At 40.3% G+C, this 21,896-nt stretch overlaps 1 protein-coding gene across 2 annotated transcripts in view; it reads left to right on the forward strand.

Moving 5' to 3' along the window:
• Window positions 1-53: 53 nt before the first annotated feature.
• Window positions 54-21,896, forward strand: part of LOC122226973 (cytochrome P450 4B1) — a 64,736-nt gene continuing 42,893 nt past the window's right edge. For both annotated transcript variants that reach the window (XM_042951034.1, XM_042951035.1), the window contains exon 1: window positions 54-222. Coding sequence is in view for 1 of the 2 variants with exons in the window: in XM_042951035.1 (XP_042806969.1) it covers window positions 199-222 (24 nt within the window). In the remaining variant the exon portion in view is untranslated. The remainder of the gene's footprint in view (window positions 223-21,896) is intronic.

A 21,896-nucleotide genomic window follows, 5' to 3' on the forward strand; every position in this document is an offset into this window, starting at 1 on the left:
CCGCCCCCAGGAGGGCCACCTGGGACCAGCCGGTTCACTTGTACGGGGCGGAGTTTTCTTTCGCCAGGTGCTAGGGTGAGGCCGGCAAAATACCCAGCTGCTCGACCTGCTTGTAAAATGCACCAGCCACCTGACCCCCGGTTGTGATCTGGGCTAACACAGTCTAGAGACTCCGCCCCCCTGACTCGGTTGCTGTTTATGAAAAGTTTAGGCGTGTTACAGGTTAGTGACCCGGTTGAACACATTCTTTCATTGTATAAATATTTTCTGAGAGCTTACTACTTGTCAGGAGCAGCTCTAGCGCTGGGGACACAGCGATGAGCTAAATAACCACCTGCTTTTCTGCGTAGGGTTGCCAGATTTAACAAAAACAGCACATCAGGAAAACTTGAATTTCAGATAAACAACGATTTTTTTTCAGTGTATAAGTATATCCCATGCAATGTCTGAGACGTCTTCATACTGGAAAGTCAATCTTTTTTTTAACTCTGAAATTCAAATTTAACTGGATGTCCTGTATTTTATCTGCCAACTCTATTTCTGCAGCTTATATTCTAGTGGGAGGAGAGTAACAACGGGCAAGTATATTAAATGTCAGGAGGTGACAAATGTTATGAGGAAAACTGAAATGTGATAAGGGGATAGGGAGTGGCTCATGATAAGGGAGGGCACCTTTGGTTAGATACTGGGAGGAAGACAGGTGGGGAGTTGTGCGATGGCCTTGAGGAAGGAGTGACCTGGAAGATCTGGTGTGGCTGAACCTGAAGAACAAAGAGGAGATTGGTAGGAAATGAGGGCAGGCAGCGTCAGGGGCTAGATCTTGTAGGGCTTTATGGACCATGATGAAGACTTTGGGAAACGATTGGTGCTTAAAACTGTGTCAAAATTTCAGAAATAACAGAAGTTAAATCAATGGATCATAGAAGTAGTAATTAGTAAAACTGTATTGTACATACACTACTTAAAGACAGTTTGCAAACTGGGAGCAATCAAACCAAAACTTGGAATTAGGCTCAAGGGTATATCATTATAAAAAAGCTTGTATAGGGGCATCTGGCTCAGTGGGCTAAGCATCCAACTTCGGCTCAGGTCAGGATCTCAGAGTTTGTGAGTTCGACCCCCACATTGGGCTCACTGTTCTCAGGGCAGAGTTCGCTTTGGATCCTGTCTCCCTCTCTCTCTGCCCCTCCCCAGCTCCCTCTCTCACTCTCTAGAAAATAATAAACATTAAAAAAAAAAAAAGAAGCTTGTATAGTAACAAAGCAGTGACTTCACAGTGATTGGTTGTAAATATTAGAATTTTCTTAAATGATAGGGAATTGGCCAGTGGTTACCTCACATTAACCTTGGAAGCAATTTAAGTTTTGCTTATGATTTCCAGGGGCACAAGCAACCCAGGTCAAGTTAGCCTTGCAAACTTAAAGCTAAATTAAGCTTTATTTGTATGATTAAACTGGCTTTGTCTGCTCAGGGAGTTTTCAAGGCTGGTCTCCATTTGTTTTTGATTTTAATAATCCCTCTTCCCCCCATGTTGGTCATTGTCTCAGCACGCTGAAGGTATGACCAACCAATATAGCATTATTCTTGGTTACTACATTGATGTAGTCAGGCCGCAGAATCACACATTCTATGTTCCCAGTAGTTGAGTCATCAGGCAGGAGGGCCATTAGTTACCATCTTCATCATTTATGTGGCTATTGCTGATTTCATTCAGTTGTCTGATCCTGATGGCTACCATTTGGCATATGACTGGCTGCTGACAGGCATTTAAAACCCTCCAGAGTATGCAACATGCTGGAGAGGTTAATGCGATGACTGTAAAGAAAACAATAACCAAGGACTGAGAAATTTTCCAGAGCAGAGATTCCCAGGGGCCAAGATTTAACCAACTAAATAACTCAAATGGGTTATAATCAGATTCATGTTTTACCTAAGTCAATCTATATTTTTTGAATAATGTGCAATTGGGTTTCAATTTTTTATGAGTTATTTATTTACATAGGCATCACATCATGTATTAGCATGATTAGTTAGAACAGGCTGAACTTGAGGAGGTTGTAGGTCAGAAACCAGTGTTGGCTAAATTGGCTTCTATTTGATGTGAGCAATCAGGTAGTTTAATGAGAGGGATTTCTATGGAAACAGAATAAAAACAAAGGTTAATAGTTCAAGCAATTTACAAATACTGCTTCTCAGTTTGAGGTTATGATTCTGTATAATTATCCCCATTTCTGTCAAAGATAACCACAATAAGACTAGTTTGTTTATAAATTAAGTAGTTTCAATAAACGGGGCCTGATTATTTGCATAAGTACAGCAAGAATAGTGACTGACCATATAGGCTCTTTAAAATCTGCTTTGCTAGAACTTCTCTCAGATTGCACTTTCCAAAGCTTCTTGAGGCTAGGAAGCCAAGCCAATGACTTGTCCAATTGTGTCCTGTTACAAGGAGAACAGATTCTTATTGAACTTATGCAAATACATATATTATCATAAAAACAAGAATATTTAATAGGAGTTTCTGAATACAGGAGGGATCAGGTAGGGAGAAAAAGATAAATGTTTTAACCTTGGTCACAAAGACATTTTACCAAATTGCTATAAGTTACAGATAGCATGAAAGAGAGGAGAAAAAGGGGTTCTTTAAATCTGGAGAACAAAGCATTAAAGAACTAGCAATGTTTTTGTTTTTTTTTTTTACTAGCAATGTTTTAAATGGAATAAAAATTACAATCATCTCATCAGTTCCTTCAGTGTTAGGCAATTAATCCCTAACTTTTGCTTCATCTTGAGTTAGCAGCTTTATGAATCAATCAGCTTTCCATTGGAGCTTTAGAAATTCTTACTTTATGTGATGTTCTGATCTTAACGATACCAGAAACCTGAATTTTAGAATACTTGTCAAGGTTTTTTCCATTTATCTCTTTGAAGATGAAGCACTTTTGCAGGAATACTTTTGCAAAAGCATCAAAGTGAAACAATAACAGTCTATAAGTTACAAAAGAGTTTAAAAGATCTGGTAAGAGTTCACATACACATACAAAGACAATGATGAAATTGACAACTAAATTTGGTTCTTTTTGTGACATACATTTAAAAATCATGGCTGATAAGGTTATACCAGAACACATCGGATTTTTAGGAATTTCATACAATCTCTGGAACACTTATATTAACATATATAAGTATAAGCTAAAGAAAGTTCAGCATCGCTTCTTATTTGACCATGCTTCCCATGTAATTTAACATCTCAAATGACCAAAGAAATTAACATTTCTCTTACTAATTTATTCAGAATTTCATCTGGGGAAGTTTGTTACAAATGTCAAAAGACAAATTATTATTTGATAAAATACAATCATAGATCACTGTGATACAATATTTAGTTACCCATTAAACCAAAGTGATACAAGATTTAAAAAGCACCTGGGTGGCTCAGTCAGTTGAGTGCCTGACCTCGGCTCAGGTCATGATCTCACAGTTCGTGAGTTTAGGCCCCACATTGAGCTGTGTTCTGATGGCGCAGAACCTGCATGGGATTCTCTGTCTCCCTCTCTCTGCCCCTTCCCCGCTCGTGTTATCTCTCTCTCTCTCTCTCTCAAAAAGAAATAAAAAAAAAATTAATAAATAAATGAAAGTTATGTTTACACTATACTGTCATCTACTAAGTGCGCAATAGCATTATGTCTAAACAGTCTATACTTTGATTAAAAATACTTTATTGCAGGGGCGCCTGGGTGGCGCAGTCGGTTAAGCGTCCGACTTCAGCCAGGTCACGGTCTCGCGGTCCGTGAGTTCGAGCCCCGCGTCAGGCTCTGGGCTGATGGCTCGGAGCCTGGAGCCTGTTTCCGATTCTGTGTCTCCCTCTCTCTCTGCCCCTCCCCCGTTCATGCTCTGTCTCTCTCTGTCCCAAAAATAAATAAAAAACGTTGAAAAAAAAAAAATACTTTATTGCAAAAAAAAAATGTTAACCATCATCTGAGCTTTCAGTGATTATACTCACCGATCATGGATCACCATAACAAATATAATAATGACAAAGTTTGAAATATTGTGAGGATCACCTAAGTGTGATGCAGAGACACGAAGTAAACAAATGCTGTGGGGAAAATGGCGCTAGTAGACTTGCTTGACCCGCGGTTGCCACAAACCTTCAATTTAAAAAAAAAAATGCACTTATCTGCGAAGTGCAATAAAACAAAACACAATAAGATGAAGTATGTCTGTATTCATCTGGAGTTCTGGGCAGAGGCTGGGGCCTGAAATATAAATCCGAAAGCTATCAAGTGTAGGTGGTTTTTAAAGCAAAGTGCTTTGAACCACTTGGAAAAAAGTCACTTGAAGTAATTTTTATACCCCCATATTATTGTGGTAATTATTCATCTTTGTCTGGGATACCCCCTCCAAAGCCTAGGCCTGTCTCTTATTTGTCTGTATGTGTCTAGCCCAGAGCTAGGCATCTAATAATAATGAGCCAATAAATATGTAATGTTTACAGAAGGGGGGAGGGTTGAATACAGGTACTAATAGAGTTTTGGAATCAAGAGATATGGGATGAAGTCATGCTTGTAGTACTAGCTCTGTCAACACGGAAGCCATTTAAATTCTCTGAGCTTTCAGTTGGTTGAGCGTTGGGCTCTTGGTTTTGGCTCAGTCACGATCTCATGGTTCATGGCTTCAAGCCCCGCCTTGGGGTCTGTGCTGACAGCACGGAGCCTGCTTGGGATTCTCTGTCTTCCTGTCTCTCTGCTCCTCCTGCACACACACTCTCTCTGTCAAAAATAAATAAATAAACATTAAAAAAATTCTCTGAGCCTTAGTTTTCTCCTCTGCAAAATGGGAATTAACATTTGTTTCACAGGACAGTTAAGATACTACTCTCCTCTCATTTGTCTAGCCCGGATAAGGTGCTTGTGAAAGGGCTTTTGAAGCCCCAATTATGGTGCAGTTATTCTGTTTTTATTATCTCCTTTTTTTTCTAGAACTGCGCTGCTCAGTATGGTAGCCACTAGCTACACATGGCAATTTAAAGTTGACATTTAACTTAATTAAAATTAAATAAAAAGTTTAAGTTAGTTTCTTAGTCTCACTGGCCACTGTGTCCCATAGCCATATGTGGCTAGTGGCTATTGGGCAGCATAGAACATTTCCATCTCTATAGGAAGTTTTATTGGACAACTCTGCACTAGCACCTTCCTGAAGGTCTGGGGACAGGCAGGAAAGGGTCCTGACTTCAGGAGGCATTTCACAAACACATTCTGGGGTCATGAGAGTCCCCAGGCAAGACTGGTGGCTAGCTTAGGACAGCCCTTCCCATGGCCCTCTTGTGTTGTAGATGTCACATCGTCACCCAGGGAACCAGGGACTGAGAAATCCAGGGGAGTGGTGCTGGGCTGAGGATGCGTGACCTAGCTGCAATGACTTCCGGTCAGCCAGACTCTGCCCTCTCTGCAGATGGGGCCCTATCCCAGGACTGGCCAGTGGGCTAGTCATGGGTGGGGAGACTTGAGGAGTGGAGCTGAGAGCTAAGGGGATACTTCTGCTCAGTCTGTCATTTAGCCCCTCTGTCTGTCTGTTTGTCTGTTGATCTGTGGATAACAGCCCTCCTGTGTTGGGTAAACATCCCAAAGGATTCCGAGGACCTTTGAAAGTTGCTGGTCAGGTGTCTTCTCTCAGGAGCTCTTGGTGCCTCTCTGGCCTCCTCCTTCATACCTGGGACTGTTAAGACCAGAGGTGAAGCCAACCTTCTCAGAGCAAGTATTCCTGCACTGAGAAGCCTATGGTGTGCTCCCACACCAGACTCACCAATGTTGTGACCCATCTTTTCATTTGGGGATGTTCATATATCTGTGGAACCCTTATAACCCTTCCAAACCTTGTCTAAAATGCAGTGTGAACTTGACTAAATCACTCTGTGGGTCTGATGCTTCAACTTCCCTGTCTGTAAACTGGTAATAAGAATATTCCTTGCCCAGCTTTCTGGGGAGGGAGTGGCATGAAAGTGCTTTATATGCTGTGAAGTGTCACATAGGACAAGTGATGCCTACTAAATCCTCCTAGCATCTCTGTGGGGAAGGTGGGCAGAGATGACATTCCCATGCTCAAAATCTCAACCTGTATAGGTGGAAAGCCAAATCTTGAGACCCTCTGCTACCTTGGGAAAATTCCACAGAGCACTATCACTTGGGAAAACTGAGGCACAGAGTGGGGGCAAACTTGCCCAACATCATGGTCAGAAATCAGATCCAGGGCTTCTAATTCTTGGGTTGTGGTTCTTTGAGATCTCAGATGAATCCTTTCCTCTGGGATCCAAGTCCGTGCCTGAACTCTGCCACTTGGTAGCTGTGTGATCTCAGGGGAATTACTGAGCCTCTGTGAGCCTCTACTTTTGTGAAATGGTGGTAGTAATAGTACCCAAGACCAACTACATAATTTGGGGGGCCCAGTGCAAATGAAAATGCAGGGCTCCTTGTTCAAAAAGCAGGAAAAAAAGCCTTTTTTCTTGCTTCTGTGATTTTGCACTCAACCTGTTTATTATTCACTATTTAAAGTTGCAGTCCTTTGGGCATGGGGATACTCACAGGGGTATGGGGCCCTGCCTCATGACTTGGCAGGCATCCTCAACCCAATTTTCCCTATGCCTGAATCCAAGCCCCTGCCTGGGACAGAGGCCAGGGAGCAGGCAGCCAAGAACCCATTCTGGGGAGGGTGAGGCGGGGAGACAATGAAAGGCAGAGCTATGTGTCAGCTGAGTTTCCAAGTCCCCAGAGTGTGCTCCATTATTTCATTGGACTTCACTTACAAAACACAAATTCAAAGTTAAAATTATTAAGAATTATAAGATGGTAGCCACAGAGCATTAAACCCCAGTTATGGACTGCCCTTCTGAGTGGAGGGCTCTGTGTAACTGCACTACTCACACATCCATGAAGCTGGCCCTGATAATACCCAGCTTACAGGGTAGCTGTGAACACGTAATGTGCCTATCCCATAGGAAATGTCAATAAATGTCTCAATAAATGTCAGCTATTCCATTAATGTCATTATTAATTATTAAATGTGATTTACTACAGATTTTAAATTTTGATTAAAAACTTTTTAATGTTTGTTTATTCTTGAGAGAGAGAGAGAGGGAGAACGAGCGGGGAGGGGCTGGGAGAGACAGAGACACAGAATCTGAAACAGGCTCCAGGCTCTGAGCTGTCAGTACAGACCCCAATATGGGGCTCGAACCCACAAACTGTGAGATCATGACCTGAGCCTAAGTTGGACGCTTAACCAACTGAGCCACTCAGGTGCCCCTAAAATTTGATTTTAATGATGACTTGGTAACACATCGTCATTTACCTAATCGAATGTGCTGCTTCCATCTGCTATAAGAAGCCTCTCTGCCATCATCATATTTCTTGGTGGTTTGCGATGGTCAAAGCGGGGGGAGGGAAGATAAACAAACATTTAGAAATACTTAGATATCAGGCATTTTGGTGTTAATCCTCACCACAATAAGCCAATCCTCACTAGGCAAGCACCTTACCATACTCTAACTGAGAAGGAAATCGATGCTCAGAAAAAGAGGCACTGCACGTCAGGGGCAGATGCTGGGGCCTGAATCTGGATCTGTTTGCCTCTGAAGCCCAACTTGTTCACCCAGGGAGCCCGCAGCCTGAGGCCTTTGTCTGCAGCTCATCTGGGAAGGGACCACCAGTAAGGGTCTGTCCTCTCCTGGGATGGCCTCATCTGCTTCCCCCGACCCTTTTCCCATTCTTTTCCTTGCTTTGCCAGCAGCTGTATCCTGTACCCTGATGAGAGGCCTAAGGACAATGGGAAAGGGAAAGATTGGGTGGTAGGAAAGGGGCCAGGCTCCAAGCTAAACAATTGTTTCTCTCCCAGTGGGTCCCAGGCAGCCGGAAACAGCAACTGGTTCCCAGCATTATCATGGGCAGGGGTGAGAGCTGCCCCCACTGGGATTCTCCTTCTATTCTGGGCCCAGCCTCCTCTCAGTTGCTGCAAGTTTTTGTGCCTCGGCTGTGTCGTAGCCTCAGTTTCCCCATCCGTCAACTGTCTTTAGCCCCCAGCACAGGGCCCTGTACTGGGAGGACCTCAGGGACTATTTGCTGGATTAAATTATGGGGGAAATAGATGAAACTCTAAAGAGTTTCTAGGCATTGTCCTTCTTTTTGGTTACTTTATCCATCCAGCAACCCTGGTCTGAGGGAGCCCTTGCAGGGGGCTGTGTGAAGCTCTGGAATACACCAATAATATCCATGTTCTGCCCTGCAAGAGTTTCCAGGAAGCAGGAAATGGCCCTGGGGGTAAATACCACAGAGGAGGTTTATACTGGAAGTGGGGGGGAAGCAAGTCTGGAGTGACTGAGCTTATTTTGGGATGAGAACAATAATCCTGAGAAGAAAGAGCATGCACTGTGGCCTCCAGCCCACTTGCCCTCTTCCCCTGGAGCTTGAGCTGGAGAAGGGGCTGCAAGTGACCACAGGAGCCCTGGACTAGCACATCTGGGTGCAGGTCTCACCCTTTCGCCCCACTAGCTGTGTGACCTTAGGCAAGTTCCTTTTCCTCTCTGAGCCTGCTTCCTCATCTATAAATTGGAACTAACAAAGCTTACCTCCTGGCAGTGCTTGTGGTAAAGATTAAATTTAAATGGCGTGTATTAAAAGCTTCAAGGGAGTTTGCAAAGTGCATTAAGTAAACAGGGAGGCCAGGAAACAGACCTTTGAGAAATCCCATTTTAACCATGAAACTTAAATAGCACAGGCTGGGAGAGGAGGTGATGGGATCATGAAAGGAAGTCTCTTTTGCAAAGAAGAACTGTGTGTGTGTGTGTGTGTGTGTGTGTGTGTGTGTGTGTGTGTCTGCTTCATCAGTCAAGGCTGGGTGTTTATGGATGAAGGAGTAAATGGTGGGAGAGGCTGAATCAGCAAAGCCGTGTGACAGAACAACTTAAGGGAGGCTTCCTGGGCCCTCCTGAGTCCTTTTCTGAGAGAATAGCACTAGCTCTGTGTGTCTAAGCCTAAGACTGAAAAGTCCAGCTCCCTCTGAGACCAATTCCTACTTAGAGAAGATGCACTGGGACACAATAAAGACATGCATGGCCTTGTACTGCCCTCTTCTGGTTTTCTAGAAAACTGCACTTTTAAGATGTGGACAATTTCCACTCATATAAATGGTAACTCTCCTGTGACCAGCCCTGTGTTGGGAGGTGGGAACACACAGATAGACAAAATCATATTCCTGTTATTCAAGAACTCCTGGGTGTGTGTGTGTGTGTGTGTGTGTGTGTGTGTGTAAGAAGAGACAGAGACACACACACAGAGTGAAAGAGAGAGAGAGAAGAAGAAAAACAGACACATAAGCAATAAAGGTGTATCAGCACCATGATGCAAGATGCAGAAAGGTTAGGGATGTCATTTAGGAAAGTTTTTGAGACTTCATCTATTCATCCATCTATTATATATTTATTGAGTCCTTAATGTATTGTAAAAACTTATCTTTGTGCCTGAGCTACAACTTATCTTTGTGCTTGTTACAGCTGTAACAAAATACACAAAAAAATCTCTGCCTGCCTGGATTTAATGAAGGGAAATAATTCGAAATAATGCAAAATAATGCAAAAATAGATAGTGTTGGATGCTGAGTACTAAGGAGAAAAATGAAGCAGGAAAGGAGGACAGGGAGTATCGTTGGAGTGATTGCAACTTTTTGAAGTAACGTTTCAACGAAGTAACATGGAACATGACTGAGTAAATTGTACTGGGCTTTCCCTCCTGAATAAGCAGCTAGAAAATTGGACAAGTATATGAAGCAACTGTTCAGACATTGGACAATGCTAGCACAGGACTATGATCCATGAAAGAAGGAAAACAAACAAGGTGAGCCTAACGATTACCCTAGCTTTATGCCTGATGGCACTTTCTGGCAGAGCAGCGAGAGAAAACTCAAGAAGAGTTTCTAGGAGTAGAGTACCTTAGAGGAAGGACCTACCCAGAAAAAAGTTCTAGAAATCTGTGTAGGGGTCTCTATTGAGTCTTTGTCTAAATCCTAAGTTGTGCATGCACAGGGTGAAACTTAATGAGTGTGGGGAAATAATAACTACTGGGTAGGTATAAGCCGAACCAGGTTGGGAGACATTAAAATTCCAGCTGGCTACGGGGGAGGGAATTTGTTGAACACCTGGGTATTCAGTGGAGACCTCAAAAGGGTCATAGTAGTAGAGCTAACATAGTCTCAGAGTTAAGGTACTCTAGAGCTACCTTAATAAAAGTTAAAAAGAATAAAACTGACCCTCAAGTAACCTAAATTCCTGCCCAAACTAAACAAACTTCAACATTCTTTAAAGGAAGGAAACAAAATTCAGACCCTCAACAATGGAACATTCACAATGTCTGACATTCAATAAAATGATTAGACATGGAAGGAAGCAGGAAAATATGACCTATAACCAGGAGAAAATTAATCTATAGAAATAGACCCAGAAATAAGACAGATGATGGAGTTAGCAGAAATAGACTTTGAAGTAGCTAATATATATGTATATTATATATATATGTATATACAGAGAGAGAGAGAGAAATTTGAGATTTAAATGAAAATATGAACATATGAGGAAAGAAGTGGAAGTTACCAAATGGAACTTTAAGAGTTTACAAGTACAATATCTGAACTAAAGATGACATCGTGTAACTTAAAAAACAGATTAGATAATGAAGAAGAAAACACCAGTTACCTTGAAGACATAGTAATTAAAAATATCCAACCTGTAGCAGAAAAAGAAAAAAACCAGACTTAAAAAAAAGTGAATAGAGCTTCATTACCTATGGAACACTGCAGTGATATAACATGTGGATAACCAGGATCTCAGAAAGTGTAGAGGCAGAAAAATGTTTGAAGAAATAGTAGCCAAAATGTTTTTGAAACAAGAAGGCTATAAACAACAGACCCAAGAAACTCAACAAACTCTAGAATAAACACATAGAAAACCATACCAAAGCACATCATAACAAATTTACTAAAAACCTAGTGATAAAGAGAAAATATTTGAGGCAGACATAAAAGAAGATATATATTATATACAGGGGAATAAAGATAAGAAATATCATAGATTTCTCATTAGGAACAATGGAAGCCAAAAGACAAAGGAATAATTTCTTTAAAGAGCAGAATGAGATGGGGCTCCTGGGTGGCTCAGTCACTTAAGCCTCTGGCTCAGGTCATGATCTCGTGGTTTGTGAGTTTGAGCCCCATGTCAGCTCTGTGCTGACGGTTCGAAGCCTGGAGACTGCTTCAGATTCTGTGTCTCCCTCTGTCTGCCTCTCCCCCCGCTTGCACTCTCTCTCTCTCTCTCTTAAAAATAAATAAACATAAGAAAATAAAGAACAGCATGAGGAAAAAAGATGTTAATCTAGAATTATACATCAGTGAAAATACTCTTCAAAAATGAAGGAAAGTAAAGACATTTTCAGACAAACAAAAGCTGAGAGAATTTATACAAGTTTTCACTTTTAAAAAGGCTAAAGGAAATTCTTTAAGTTCAAATAAAATAATACCAGCTGAAAATTTGGACCTATACAAAGGAATGAAGAGCACCAAGAAAGTTAAATACAGATTTTTTTTCTTAGTTAAAAAAATTTGAAATTAACTGTTTAATGAAAAAAAAAACCCAACAACATTGTATTGTGGTGTTTATGACATATATAGAAGTAAAATGTATGACAACAAAGGATAGGAAGGAGACAGAAGCATATTATTATGTCTCTTTCAATATGTATTAATTGATATAATATTGTCTGAAGGTAGATTGTGGTAAGTTACAGATAAATATTGTAAAGCATAGGGAAAAGATGCATCACTGATAGGCTAATAGTGGAAATATAATGAAATAGTAAAAACAAGCAAAAACTCTACCTAAAGAAAGGCAGGAAAAGAGAACAAAGGATATCAAAATTTGAGGGTTGTGGTTAATATAACATAGAAGAAAATTTACAATTCAGATTCTTATGTTAGAAAAAAAGAAAAGTTGGGGCACCTGGGTGGTTCAGTTGGTTAAGCATCTGACTTCAGCTCAGGTAGTGATCTCATGGTTCATGGTTCGAGCTCTGTGTCAAGCTTTGTACTGACAGCTCAGAGCCTGGAGCCTCCTTCAGAATCTGTGACTCTCTCTCTCTCTCTGCCCCTCCCTTGCTTATGCTCTGTCTCTCAAAAAATAGATAAATGTTTAAAAATTTAAAAAAAAGAAAAGAAGAAAGGATGAAAATTAATTATATAAATATATACCTTAACATACCAGGAAAAAAGAGCAAATTAAATTTAAAATAAATACAAGGAAAGAAATAAGAAAGATAGGAGTGGAAATCATTTAATAGAAAACAAGCAATAGAAAAAGTTAAACTAAAGTCTGGTTCCTTGAAAATATCAATAAAATGAGATATATCTATACTTAGACTGATCAAGAGAAAATAGAGAAGACACAAACTATCAACATCAGGAGTGAAAGAAAAAACATCACTACGCATCCTTTGGATGTGAAAAGGATAATAAGGTAATATTTTGAAAAACTTCATGCCAATAAATTTGACAATTTAGAAGAAATGGACAAATTTCTTGAAAAGTACAAACTGCAAAGGTTACTCAAGAAAAAAAGGGATGTCCTGAAGAGCCCTATATCATAAAGAAATTAAATTTGTAATTAAAATCTCTTCCCTCTCTTCCCAAAAAATAATAAAGGAGAAGAAAATCCAGGCCTAAATTTCTTCACTGGTGAATTTTATTAAACATTAAGGGAAGAAATAATACTAATCCAACACAAACTCATTCCAAATACAACAGAGGAAGGGAGCTTTCTCCAACTTACCTTTGGAGATCAATACTCTCCTGATATTTAAAAAAAGAGAAAGACATTACAAAGAAAGAAAATTACTCACTTTTTCTTATGAAAATAGATGCAAAAATCTCTAACAAATACTGCAAATTATAACCAGCTACACATAAAAGGATATATTATGAACAACTAGGAGTTCATCTTAGAAACTGAAGTTGGTTTAGGGGCACCTGGGTGGCTCAGTTGGTTAAGTGTCCAACTTTGGCTCAGGTCATTATCTCGCAGTTTGTGGGTTCAGGCCTCATGTCAGGCTCTGTGCTGACAGCTTGCTCAGAGCCTGGTGCCTGCTCCAGATTCTGTCTCCCTTTCCCTCTGCCCCTCCCCTGCTCATGCTCTGTCTCTGTCTCTCTCAAAAATAAATAAACATTAAAAAAAAATTGGTAATTAAAGTTGATTTAACGTCTGAAAATTAGTACAATTCACTCTATTATAGAATAAGGGGAGAAAAACAATATTATTATCACAATGTCTGCATAACAGCATTGATAACATCCACCATCTTTAAAAGAAATTATTTATTTAAATTCAAGGTAGTTAACCTACAGTATAGTATTGGTTTCAGGAGTAGAACCCAGCGATTCATCACTACATATAACACCCAGTGCTCATCCCAACAAGTGCCCTCCTTAATGCCCATCACCCATTTAGCCCATCCCCTGACCCACCTCCCCTTCAGCAACTCTCAGTCTGTTCTCTGTATTTAAGAGTCTCTTATGGTTTGCCTCCCTCTCTGTTTTTATCGTATTTTGCTTCCCTTCCTCTACATTCATCTGTTTTGTTCCTTAAATTACACATATGAGTGAAATCATATTTGTCCTTCTCTGACTTATTTCGCTTAGCATAATATGCTCTAGTTCCATACACATTGTTGCAAATGGCAAGATTTCATTCTTTTTGATTGCTGAGTCATACTCCATTGTATATATATATACCACATTTTCTTTATCCATTCATCCATCGATGGACATTTGGGTTCTTTCCATACTTTGGCTATTATTGATAGTGCTGCTATAAACATGGGGGTTCATGTGTCCCTTCGAAACAGCACACCTGTATCCCTTGGATAAATGCCTAGTAGTGCAATTGCTGGGTCGTAGGGTAGTTCTATTTTGAGTTTTTTGAGGAACCTCCATGCTGTTTTCCAGAGTGGCTGCACCAGCTTGCATTGCCACCAACAAAATGCAAAAGAGATCCTCTTTCTCCGCATCCTCACCAACATCTGTTGTTGCCTGAGTTGTTAATGTTAGCCATTCTGACAGGTGTAAGGTGGTATCTCATGGTGGTTTTGATTTGTATTTCCCTGACGATGAGTGATGTTGAGCATTTTTTCATGTGTCATTTGGCCATCTGGATGTCTTCCTTGGAGAATGGTCTATTTATGTCTTTTGCCCATTTCTTGACTGGATTATTTGTTTTTTTGGGTGTTGAGTTTGATAAGTTCTTTATAGATTTTGGATGCTAACCCTTTATATGATATGTCATTTGCAAATATCTTCTCCCATTCTGTCGGTTGCCTTTTAGTTTTGCTGATTGTTTCCTTCGCTGTGCAGAAGCTTTTTATTTTGTTGAGGTCACAGTAGTTCATTTTTGCTTTTGTTGCCCTTGCCTCCGGAGATGTGTTGAGTAAGAAGTTGCTGCGGCCAAGATCAAAGAGGTTTTTGCCTGCTTTCTCCTCGAGGATTTTGATGGCTTGCTGTCTTACATTTAGGTCTTTCATCCATTTTGAGTTTATTTTTGTGTATGGTATAAGAAAGCGGTCCAGGTTCATTCTTCTGCATGTCGCTGTCCAGTTTTCCCAGCACCACTTGCTGAAGAGATTGTCTTTATTCCACTGGATATTCTTTCCTGCTTTGTCAAAGATTAGTTGGCCATACGTTTGTGGGTCCATTTCTGGGTTCCCTATTCTGTTCCATTGATCTGAGTGTCTGTTCTTGTGCCAGTACCATACTGTCTTGATGATTACAGCTTTGTAATACACCTTGAAGTCCGGGATTGTGATGCCTCCTGCTTTGGTTTTCTTTTTCAAGATTGCTTTGGCTATTCAGGGTCTTTTCTGGTTCCATACACATTTTAGGATTATTTGTTCTAGCTCTGTGAAGAATGCTGGTGTTACTTTGATAGGGATTGCATTGAATATGTAGATTTCTTTGGGTAATATTGACATTTTAACAGTACTTGTTCTTCCTATCCAGGAGCATGGAATCTTTTTCCATTTCTTTGTGTCTTCTTCAATGTCTTTCATAAGCTTTCTATAGTTTTCAGTGTATAAATTTTTCACCTCTTTGGTTAGATGTATTCCTAGGTATTTTATGGGTTTTTTGTGCAACTGTAAATGGGATAGATTCCTTGATTTCTCTTTCTGTTGCTTCATTGTTGGTGTATAGGAATGCAACCGATTTCTGTGCGTTGATTTTATATCCTTCAACTTTGCTGAATTCATGAATCAGTTCTAGCAGTTTTTTGGTGGAATCTTTAGGGTTTTCCATATAGAGTATCATGTCATCTGCAAAGAGTGAAAGTTTGACCTCCTCCTGGCCGATTTGGATGCTGTTTATTTCTTTGTGTTGTCTGATTACAGAGGCTAAGACTTCCAATACTATGTTGGATAACAGTGGCGAGAGTGGACATCCCTGTCTTGTTCCTGACCTTAGGGGGAAAGCTCTCAGTTTTTTCCCATTGAAGATGATATTAACATTGGGCCTTTCATATATGGCTCTTATGATCCTGAGTTATGATCCTTCTATTCCCACTTTCTTGTTGGTTTTTATCAAGAAACGATGCTGTATTTTGTCAAATGTTTTCTTTGCATCTACCAAGAGGATCATATGGTTCTTGTCCTTTCTTTTATTGATGTGATGAATCACATTGATTGTTTTGCGGATATTGAACCAGCCCTGCATCCCAGGTATAAATCCCACTTGGTCGTGGTGAATAATTTTTTTTAAAAAAATTTTAAATGTTTTTTATTTATTTTTGAGACAGAGAGAGCATGAGCAGGGGAGGAGAAAAGAGAGAGGGAGACACAGAATCCGAAGCAGGCTCCAGGCTCTGAGCTGTCAGCACAGAGCCCGACGTGGGGCTTGAACTCACAAACCAAGAGATCATGACCTGAGCTGAAGTCGGACACTTAACCGACTAAGCCACCCAGGCACCCCAATAATTTTTTTAATGTATTGTTGGATCCAGTTGGCTAATATCTTGTTGAGGATTTTTGCATCCATGTTCATCAGAGAAATTGGTCTATAGTTCTGCTTTTTAGTGGGGTCTCTGTCTGGTTTTGGAATCAAGGTAATGCTGGCTTCATGGAAAGAGTTCGGAAGTTTTCCTTCCATTTCTATTTTTTTGAACAGCTTTAAGAGAATAGGTGTTAACTCTTCCTTAAATGTTTGGTAGAATTCCCCTGGAAAGCCATCTGGCCCTGGGCTCTTGTTTTCTTGGCAGATTTTTGATTACTAATTCGATTTCCTTACTGGTTATGGGTCTGTTCAAATTTTCTATTTCTTCCTGTTTCAGTTTTGGTAGTGTATATATATCTAGGAATTTGTCCATTTCTTCAAGCTTGCCCATTTTATTGGTGTATAATTGCTCATAATATTCTCTTATTATTGTTTTTATTTCTGCTGTGTTGGCTGTGATCTATCCTCTTTCATTCTTGATTTCATTTGTGTGGGTCCTTTCCTTTTTCTTCTTGATCAAATTGGCTAGTGGTTTATCAATTTTGTTAATTCTTTCAAAGAACCAGCTTCTGGTTTCATTGATCTGTTCTATTGGTTTTTGTTGTTGTTGTTTTTGTTGTTGTTTGTTTCAATAGCATTAACTTCTGCTCTAATCTTTATTATTTCCTGACTTCTACTGGGTTTCAGTTTTATTTGCTGTTCTTTTTCCAGCTCTTTAAGGTGTAGGATTAGGTTGTGTATCTGAGAACTTTCTTCCTTCTTTAGGAAGGCCTGGATTGCTATATACTTTCCTCTTATAACTGCCTTTGCTGCATCCCAGAGGTTTGGGGTTGTGGTGTTATCATTTTCATTGGCTTCCATATAGTTTTTAATTTCCTCCTAACTTCTTGGTTAGCCCATTCATTTTTTAGTAGGATGTTCTTCAGTCTCCCAAGTATTTGTTACCTTTCCAAATTTTTTCTTATGGTTGATTTCGAGTTTCATAGCATTGTGGTATGAAAATATGCACGGTATGATCTAGATATTTTTGTACTTGTTGAGGGCTGATTTGTGTCCCAGTTTGTGGTCTATTCTGGAGAATATTCCATGTGCACTGGAGGAGAATGTATATTCTGCTACTTTAGGATGAAATGTTCTAAATATATCTGGTAAGTCCATCTGGTCCAGTGTGTCATTCAAAGCCATTGTTCCTTGTTGATTTTCTGATTAAATGATCTGTCCATTGTTGTAAGTGGGGTGATGAAGTCCCCTACTATTATGGTATTATTATCAATGAGTTTCTTTATTTTTGTGATAAAGTGATTTATATATTTGGGTGCTTGCACATTTGGAGCATAAATGTTTACAATTGTTAGGTCTTCTTGGTGGATAGGCCCCTTGATTATGATATAATGCCCTTATTCATCTCTTGTTACAGTCTTTATTTTAAACTCTAGATAGTCTGATATAAGTATGGCTACTCTGGCTTTCTTTTGTTGACCATTAGCATGATAGATGGTTTTCCATCTCCTTACTTTCAATCTGAAGGTGTCTTTAGGTCTAAAGTGGGTCTCCTGTAAACAGCATATAGATGGATCTTGTTTTCTTATCCATTCTATTACCCTGTGTCTTTTGATTGGAGCATTTACTCCATTGACTTTTAGAGTGAGTACTGAAAGATATTAATTTATTGCCATTATGTTGCTTGTAGAGTTGGGGGTTTCTGGTGGTGTTCTCTGGTCCTTTCTAGTCTTTGTTGCTTTTGGTATGTATGTATGTATGTATGTATGTATGTATGTATGTATGTATTTTTCATCTTTTCTCCTGTCAGAGAGTCCCCCTTAAAATTTATTGGAAGACTGGTTTAGTGGTCATGAACTTCTTTAATTTTTGTTTGTCTGGGAAACTTTTGATCTCTCCTATTTTTTTGAATGACAACTATGCTGGGTAAAGAATTCTTGGCTGCGTATTTTTCTGATTCAGCACATTGAATATATCCTGCCACTCCTTTCTGGCCTGCCACGTTTTTGTGGATAGGTCTGCTGCAAACCTGATCTGTCTTCCCTTGTAGGTTAGGGGCTTTTTTTCCCTTGCTGCTTTCATGATTCTCTCCTTGCCTGAGTATTTTGTGAATTTGACTATGATATGCCTTGTTGATGGTCAGTTTTTGTTGAATCTAATGGGGGTCCTCTGTGCTTCCTGGATTTTGATGTCTGTGTCTTTCCTCAGGTTAGGAAAGTTTTCCGCTATGATTTGCTCACATAACCCTTCTACCTGTTTTTTTCTCACTTCATCTTCTGGGACCCCTATGATTCCGATGTTGTTCCTTTTAAATGAGTCACTGATTTCTTTAATTCTTAAATCATGCTCTTTTGCCTTAGTCTCCTTCTTTTTTCTGCTTCATTATTCTCCATAAATGTGTCCTCTATATTGCTGATTCTCTGTTCTGCCTCATCTATCCTTGCTGCCGTGGCATCCATTCAAGATTGCAGCTCAGTTATAGCATTCTTTTAATTTCATCCTGACTAGCTTTTACTTCTCTTAGCTCCACAGAAAGGGATTCTAATCTATTTTTGACTCCAGCTAGTTCTTGTTATTGTGATTCTAAATTCTGGTTCAGACATCTTGCTTGTGTCTGTGTTGGTTAAGTCCTGGCTGTCATTTCTTCGTGCTCTTTCTTTTGGGGTGAATTCCTTCGTTTCATCATTTTGAAAGGAGAAAAGGAATTAATGAGTGAAATAAAATAAAATAAAATAAAATAAAATAAAATAAAATAAAATAAATTAAAATAAAAAATTAAAATTAAAAGATTTCAAACAACACACACACACACACACACACACACACGTAATCAAATAAATGAAGGTAGATCCTAGGTGTGTTTTGGTCTGGGTCTTGAAAGGGGCTTGACAGATTAGAGAAAAAAGGGGAAAGAAAAAAAAAGGAAATTGTTTGAAAATTTGAAAAAATGAATACACTGAAATAGAATAAAGTGAAATGATGGAAGTAAAATAGAATTTGAAAAAATTTACACAAAAGTAAAAATATAGTAGAAAAAAATTAAAGAAAAATATTATTAATAAAAATTGAAAATAAAAATAATTTTTTCTCTTTCTGTATTCAAGAAAAAGAAAGAAATGAAAAAGAGAAAAAAAAATTGAATAGATGGACCAGTGAACAGACTGAAATATTATTGAAATTACTTAGTTTTCCCCTAGAAGTTAAACTATGAAGCACTTTATAGTCCATAAACTAAGCAGGCAGAGAGACTTGTGTTCCTGAAGACAGAGGTTGGCCCAGTTGGGTGGGGCTTACTGTAATGGCTCCATTCTCCACTAGATGGCGCTGCTTAGCTTACTGTGGTAGATTGTTGCAGTGCTTGTAGGTGTGTGTGTGCACGTGCATGTGTGGGAGCGTGAAAATGGCATCATCCAGCTACTCAGTCTCTATTATCGGAACTCTGTTCTCCCTGATCAGCAATAGTGCACCCATCCTTTGTATTTGGCTTCTGTCCACTCCCTGCTTTTACACTGTTCGTGACCAAGCCCTAGGCAGCACCTCCCTCCTGAGTTTTATCTCAGATGTGGCTGTTTTTCCTGACCCCTTATTTCTGAGGGACTGTGGCTTTGACCTGTTCTGCCCCTCTGCGGGACCGTTTCACTGAGTAATGGCTGGGTGCCGGCCGCACCCAGGAACATTTGCAGGACTGTGCTGCTGTTGATGCCCAGAGACTGCAGCTGGGTGCCAGCCCACCCCAGAAAAAGTTCATGCGATTGTGTCACAGCAGTGTTTCAGAGATTATGGCAAATGACAACATGTGTCTGGCACCAGGCTTCACCCCCAACCACCTTGTTCCAGCACCAGTGAATGTGGTTGTTCTCCCAGGTCCACTGGAACCTTTGCCTGTGGGGGGCCACACAGCCTCTACCAGATGTCCTTCCAGCAGGGGAACTGCCTCTCCCTATGTGGCCTGAAGACCCCTGGACTTCAGGGGATTTGCCCTTCCCACCAGAGCACCACCAGGTATTGAGCTGCGGAGCCTCAGACTCTGCACTCCCCCTGTTTATAGAGTCTTAATGGAATTTAAACCCTCTCCTTTCTCCTTTTCTCCCTTTTTAGTTCAGTCCCTGTGGATGTTTCCACTTTTCCACTTTCTCTTCAGCTGCTTTTGGGGGGTGTGCTTTTCCCATATTTTCCCCACCCCTGTCTCCATTCTCTCTCCACACATGCAAACAGCTCCCTGCCATCCGCAGCTTCTTTCTCCCCTAGTTCATCTCTCTGCACCATGTACCTGCTGAGTTCTGTGGTTCAGGTTGTGCAGATTGTTGTGTTAATCCTCAAATAAGTTTTCTAGGTGTGCAGTGTGGTTTAGTGTTGATCTGGCTGTATTTCATGGATGCCAGACACAAAAAAACTTCCATGCTGTTCCGCCATCTTGGCTCCTCCTGCTATTATTGTTTCTAATCCCTAAAACAACTATATATGGAAGGGATGATCATTTCCATTTTCCAGATGGGAAAACTGGCCCAGAGATTAAGTTACTTGCCTGAGGCCATGGAGTTAGTAAATGGCATACCAGGTCTGCTATTTCCAAAAGATTGGTGCCTCTCCCTCAGCAGGCCCAGGACAAATGTCTGTTGAATGAACTTGTTGAATGAAGTCAAGGAGGGGTCCTCCTCCCTCCCAGCCATCCTACTGCTCCAAGTCAACACCACACAGGGTTGAATGCAGATCCCCAGCTCAAGGAGGAAGTCACCCTGCTCCCTGCCTCCCCCACTGGATTCTGTCACTGCCCAGTGTCTCCCATGATGCCTTCTTCTCTCTCTATCTCTCTTTTCTTTCTGAAGCTGGCCCCAATATTTCTAAAAAGGAGAAAGCTTCAACTTTTTATCTTTTCAGGAAAAGCTGGGTTCTTCCCTACTGGATGTTTCCTGCCAGTGACTCTTCTTTGCTATCCACACAGAACACTTCACTTCCAGTCACCATATGTGGGGAGGTTTTTCTCCACACCAAGCAATCATCTGGACACCAGTGGGGTGCCCTACAATTGTAGTCAATTCTAACACTATCTTCCTGGAAATAGTGTTTGATCCCACAGGTTAAGGGCTCTGTGTTACAAGTGCCCCAACCTCCCCTGACACTGGTCACAAGTTCAGTTTGTCACCTGTGCTTCTGACCAGTTGGCTATATATGGATCAAAAATTCCAGTGAAATCCTCCTTGCATTCGATTAGTTTGCTAGAGTGGCTCACAGACTCAGGAAAACAGTTTAATTAGGTTTATTGGTACATTATAAAAGGATATGATGAAGGATGCAGACAAACATTCATATGAAAAGATACATAGGGTCCTGAGCACAGGAGTTTTTGTTTTCCTGGTGTGGATGTGTTTGCCCACCTGAAAGCTCTCTGAACTCTGTACTATTGGGATTTTAGTGAGGGTTTATCTTTAGTGAGGCATCTTAATGATAAATCATTAAGTCCATTTGTAGCCCTTTGCCCTTCTTAAGAGAATGGGAGGTACGGTTGAAAATTCCAAGCTTCTAATTATGGCTTTGTTTTTCTGGTGATTAGCCCTCATCTAGGAGCTATCCAGGATACACCCAGAGTTGCCTTGTTGGAATGAAAGACACTTCCATCGCCCAGGAAATTATAAGGATTTCAGGAGCCCTGTGTTCAAAACCAGGGTCAAAGACAAATATTAGAACAAAAGATGCTCCTAGTGTTCTTAGGTTTTACAAGAGTTTTAGGAGCTCTGTGCCAGGAACCAAGGGAAGATATATATATCTTTGTATGTGCGTGTGTGTGTGTATGTATGTATATATATATATGTATATATATGTGTGTGTGTGTG

The sequence above is a fragment of the Panthera leo genome, chromosome C1 (genome assembly GCF_018350215.1).
Source record: "Panthera leo isolate Ple1 chromosome C1, P.leo_Ple1_pat1.1, whole genome shotgun sequence".
Lineage (NCBI taxonomy): Eukaryota > Metazoa > Chordata > Mammalia > Carnivora > Felidae > Panthera > Panthera leo.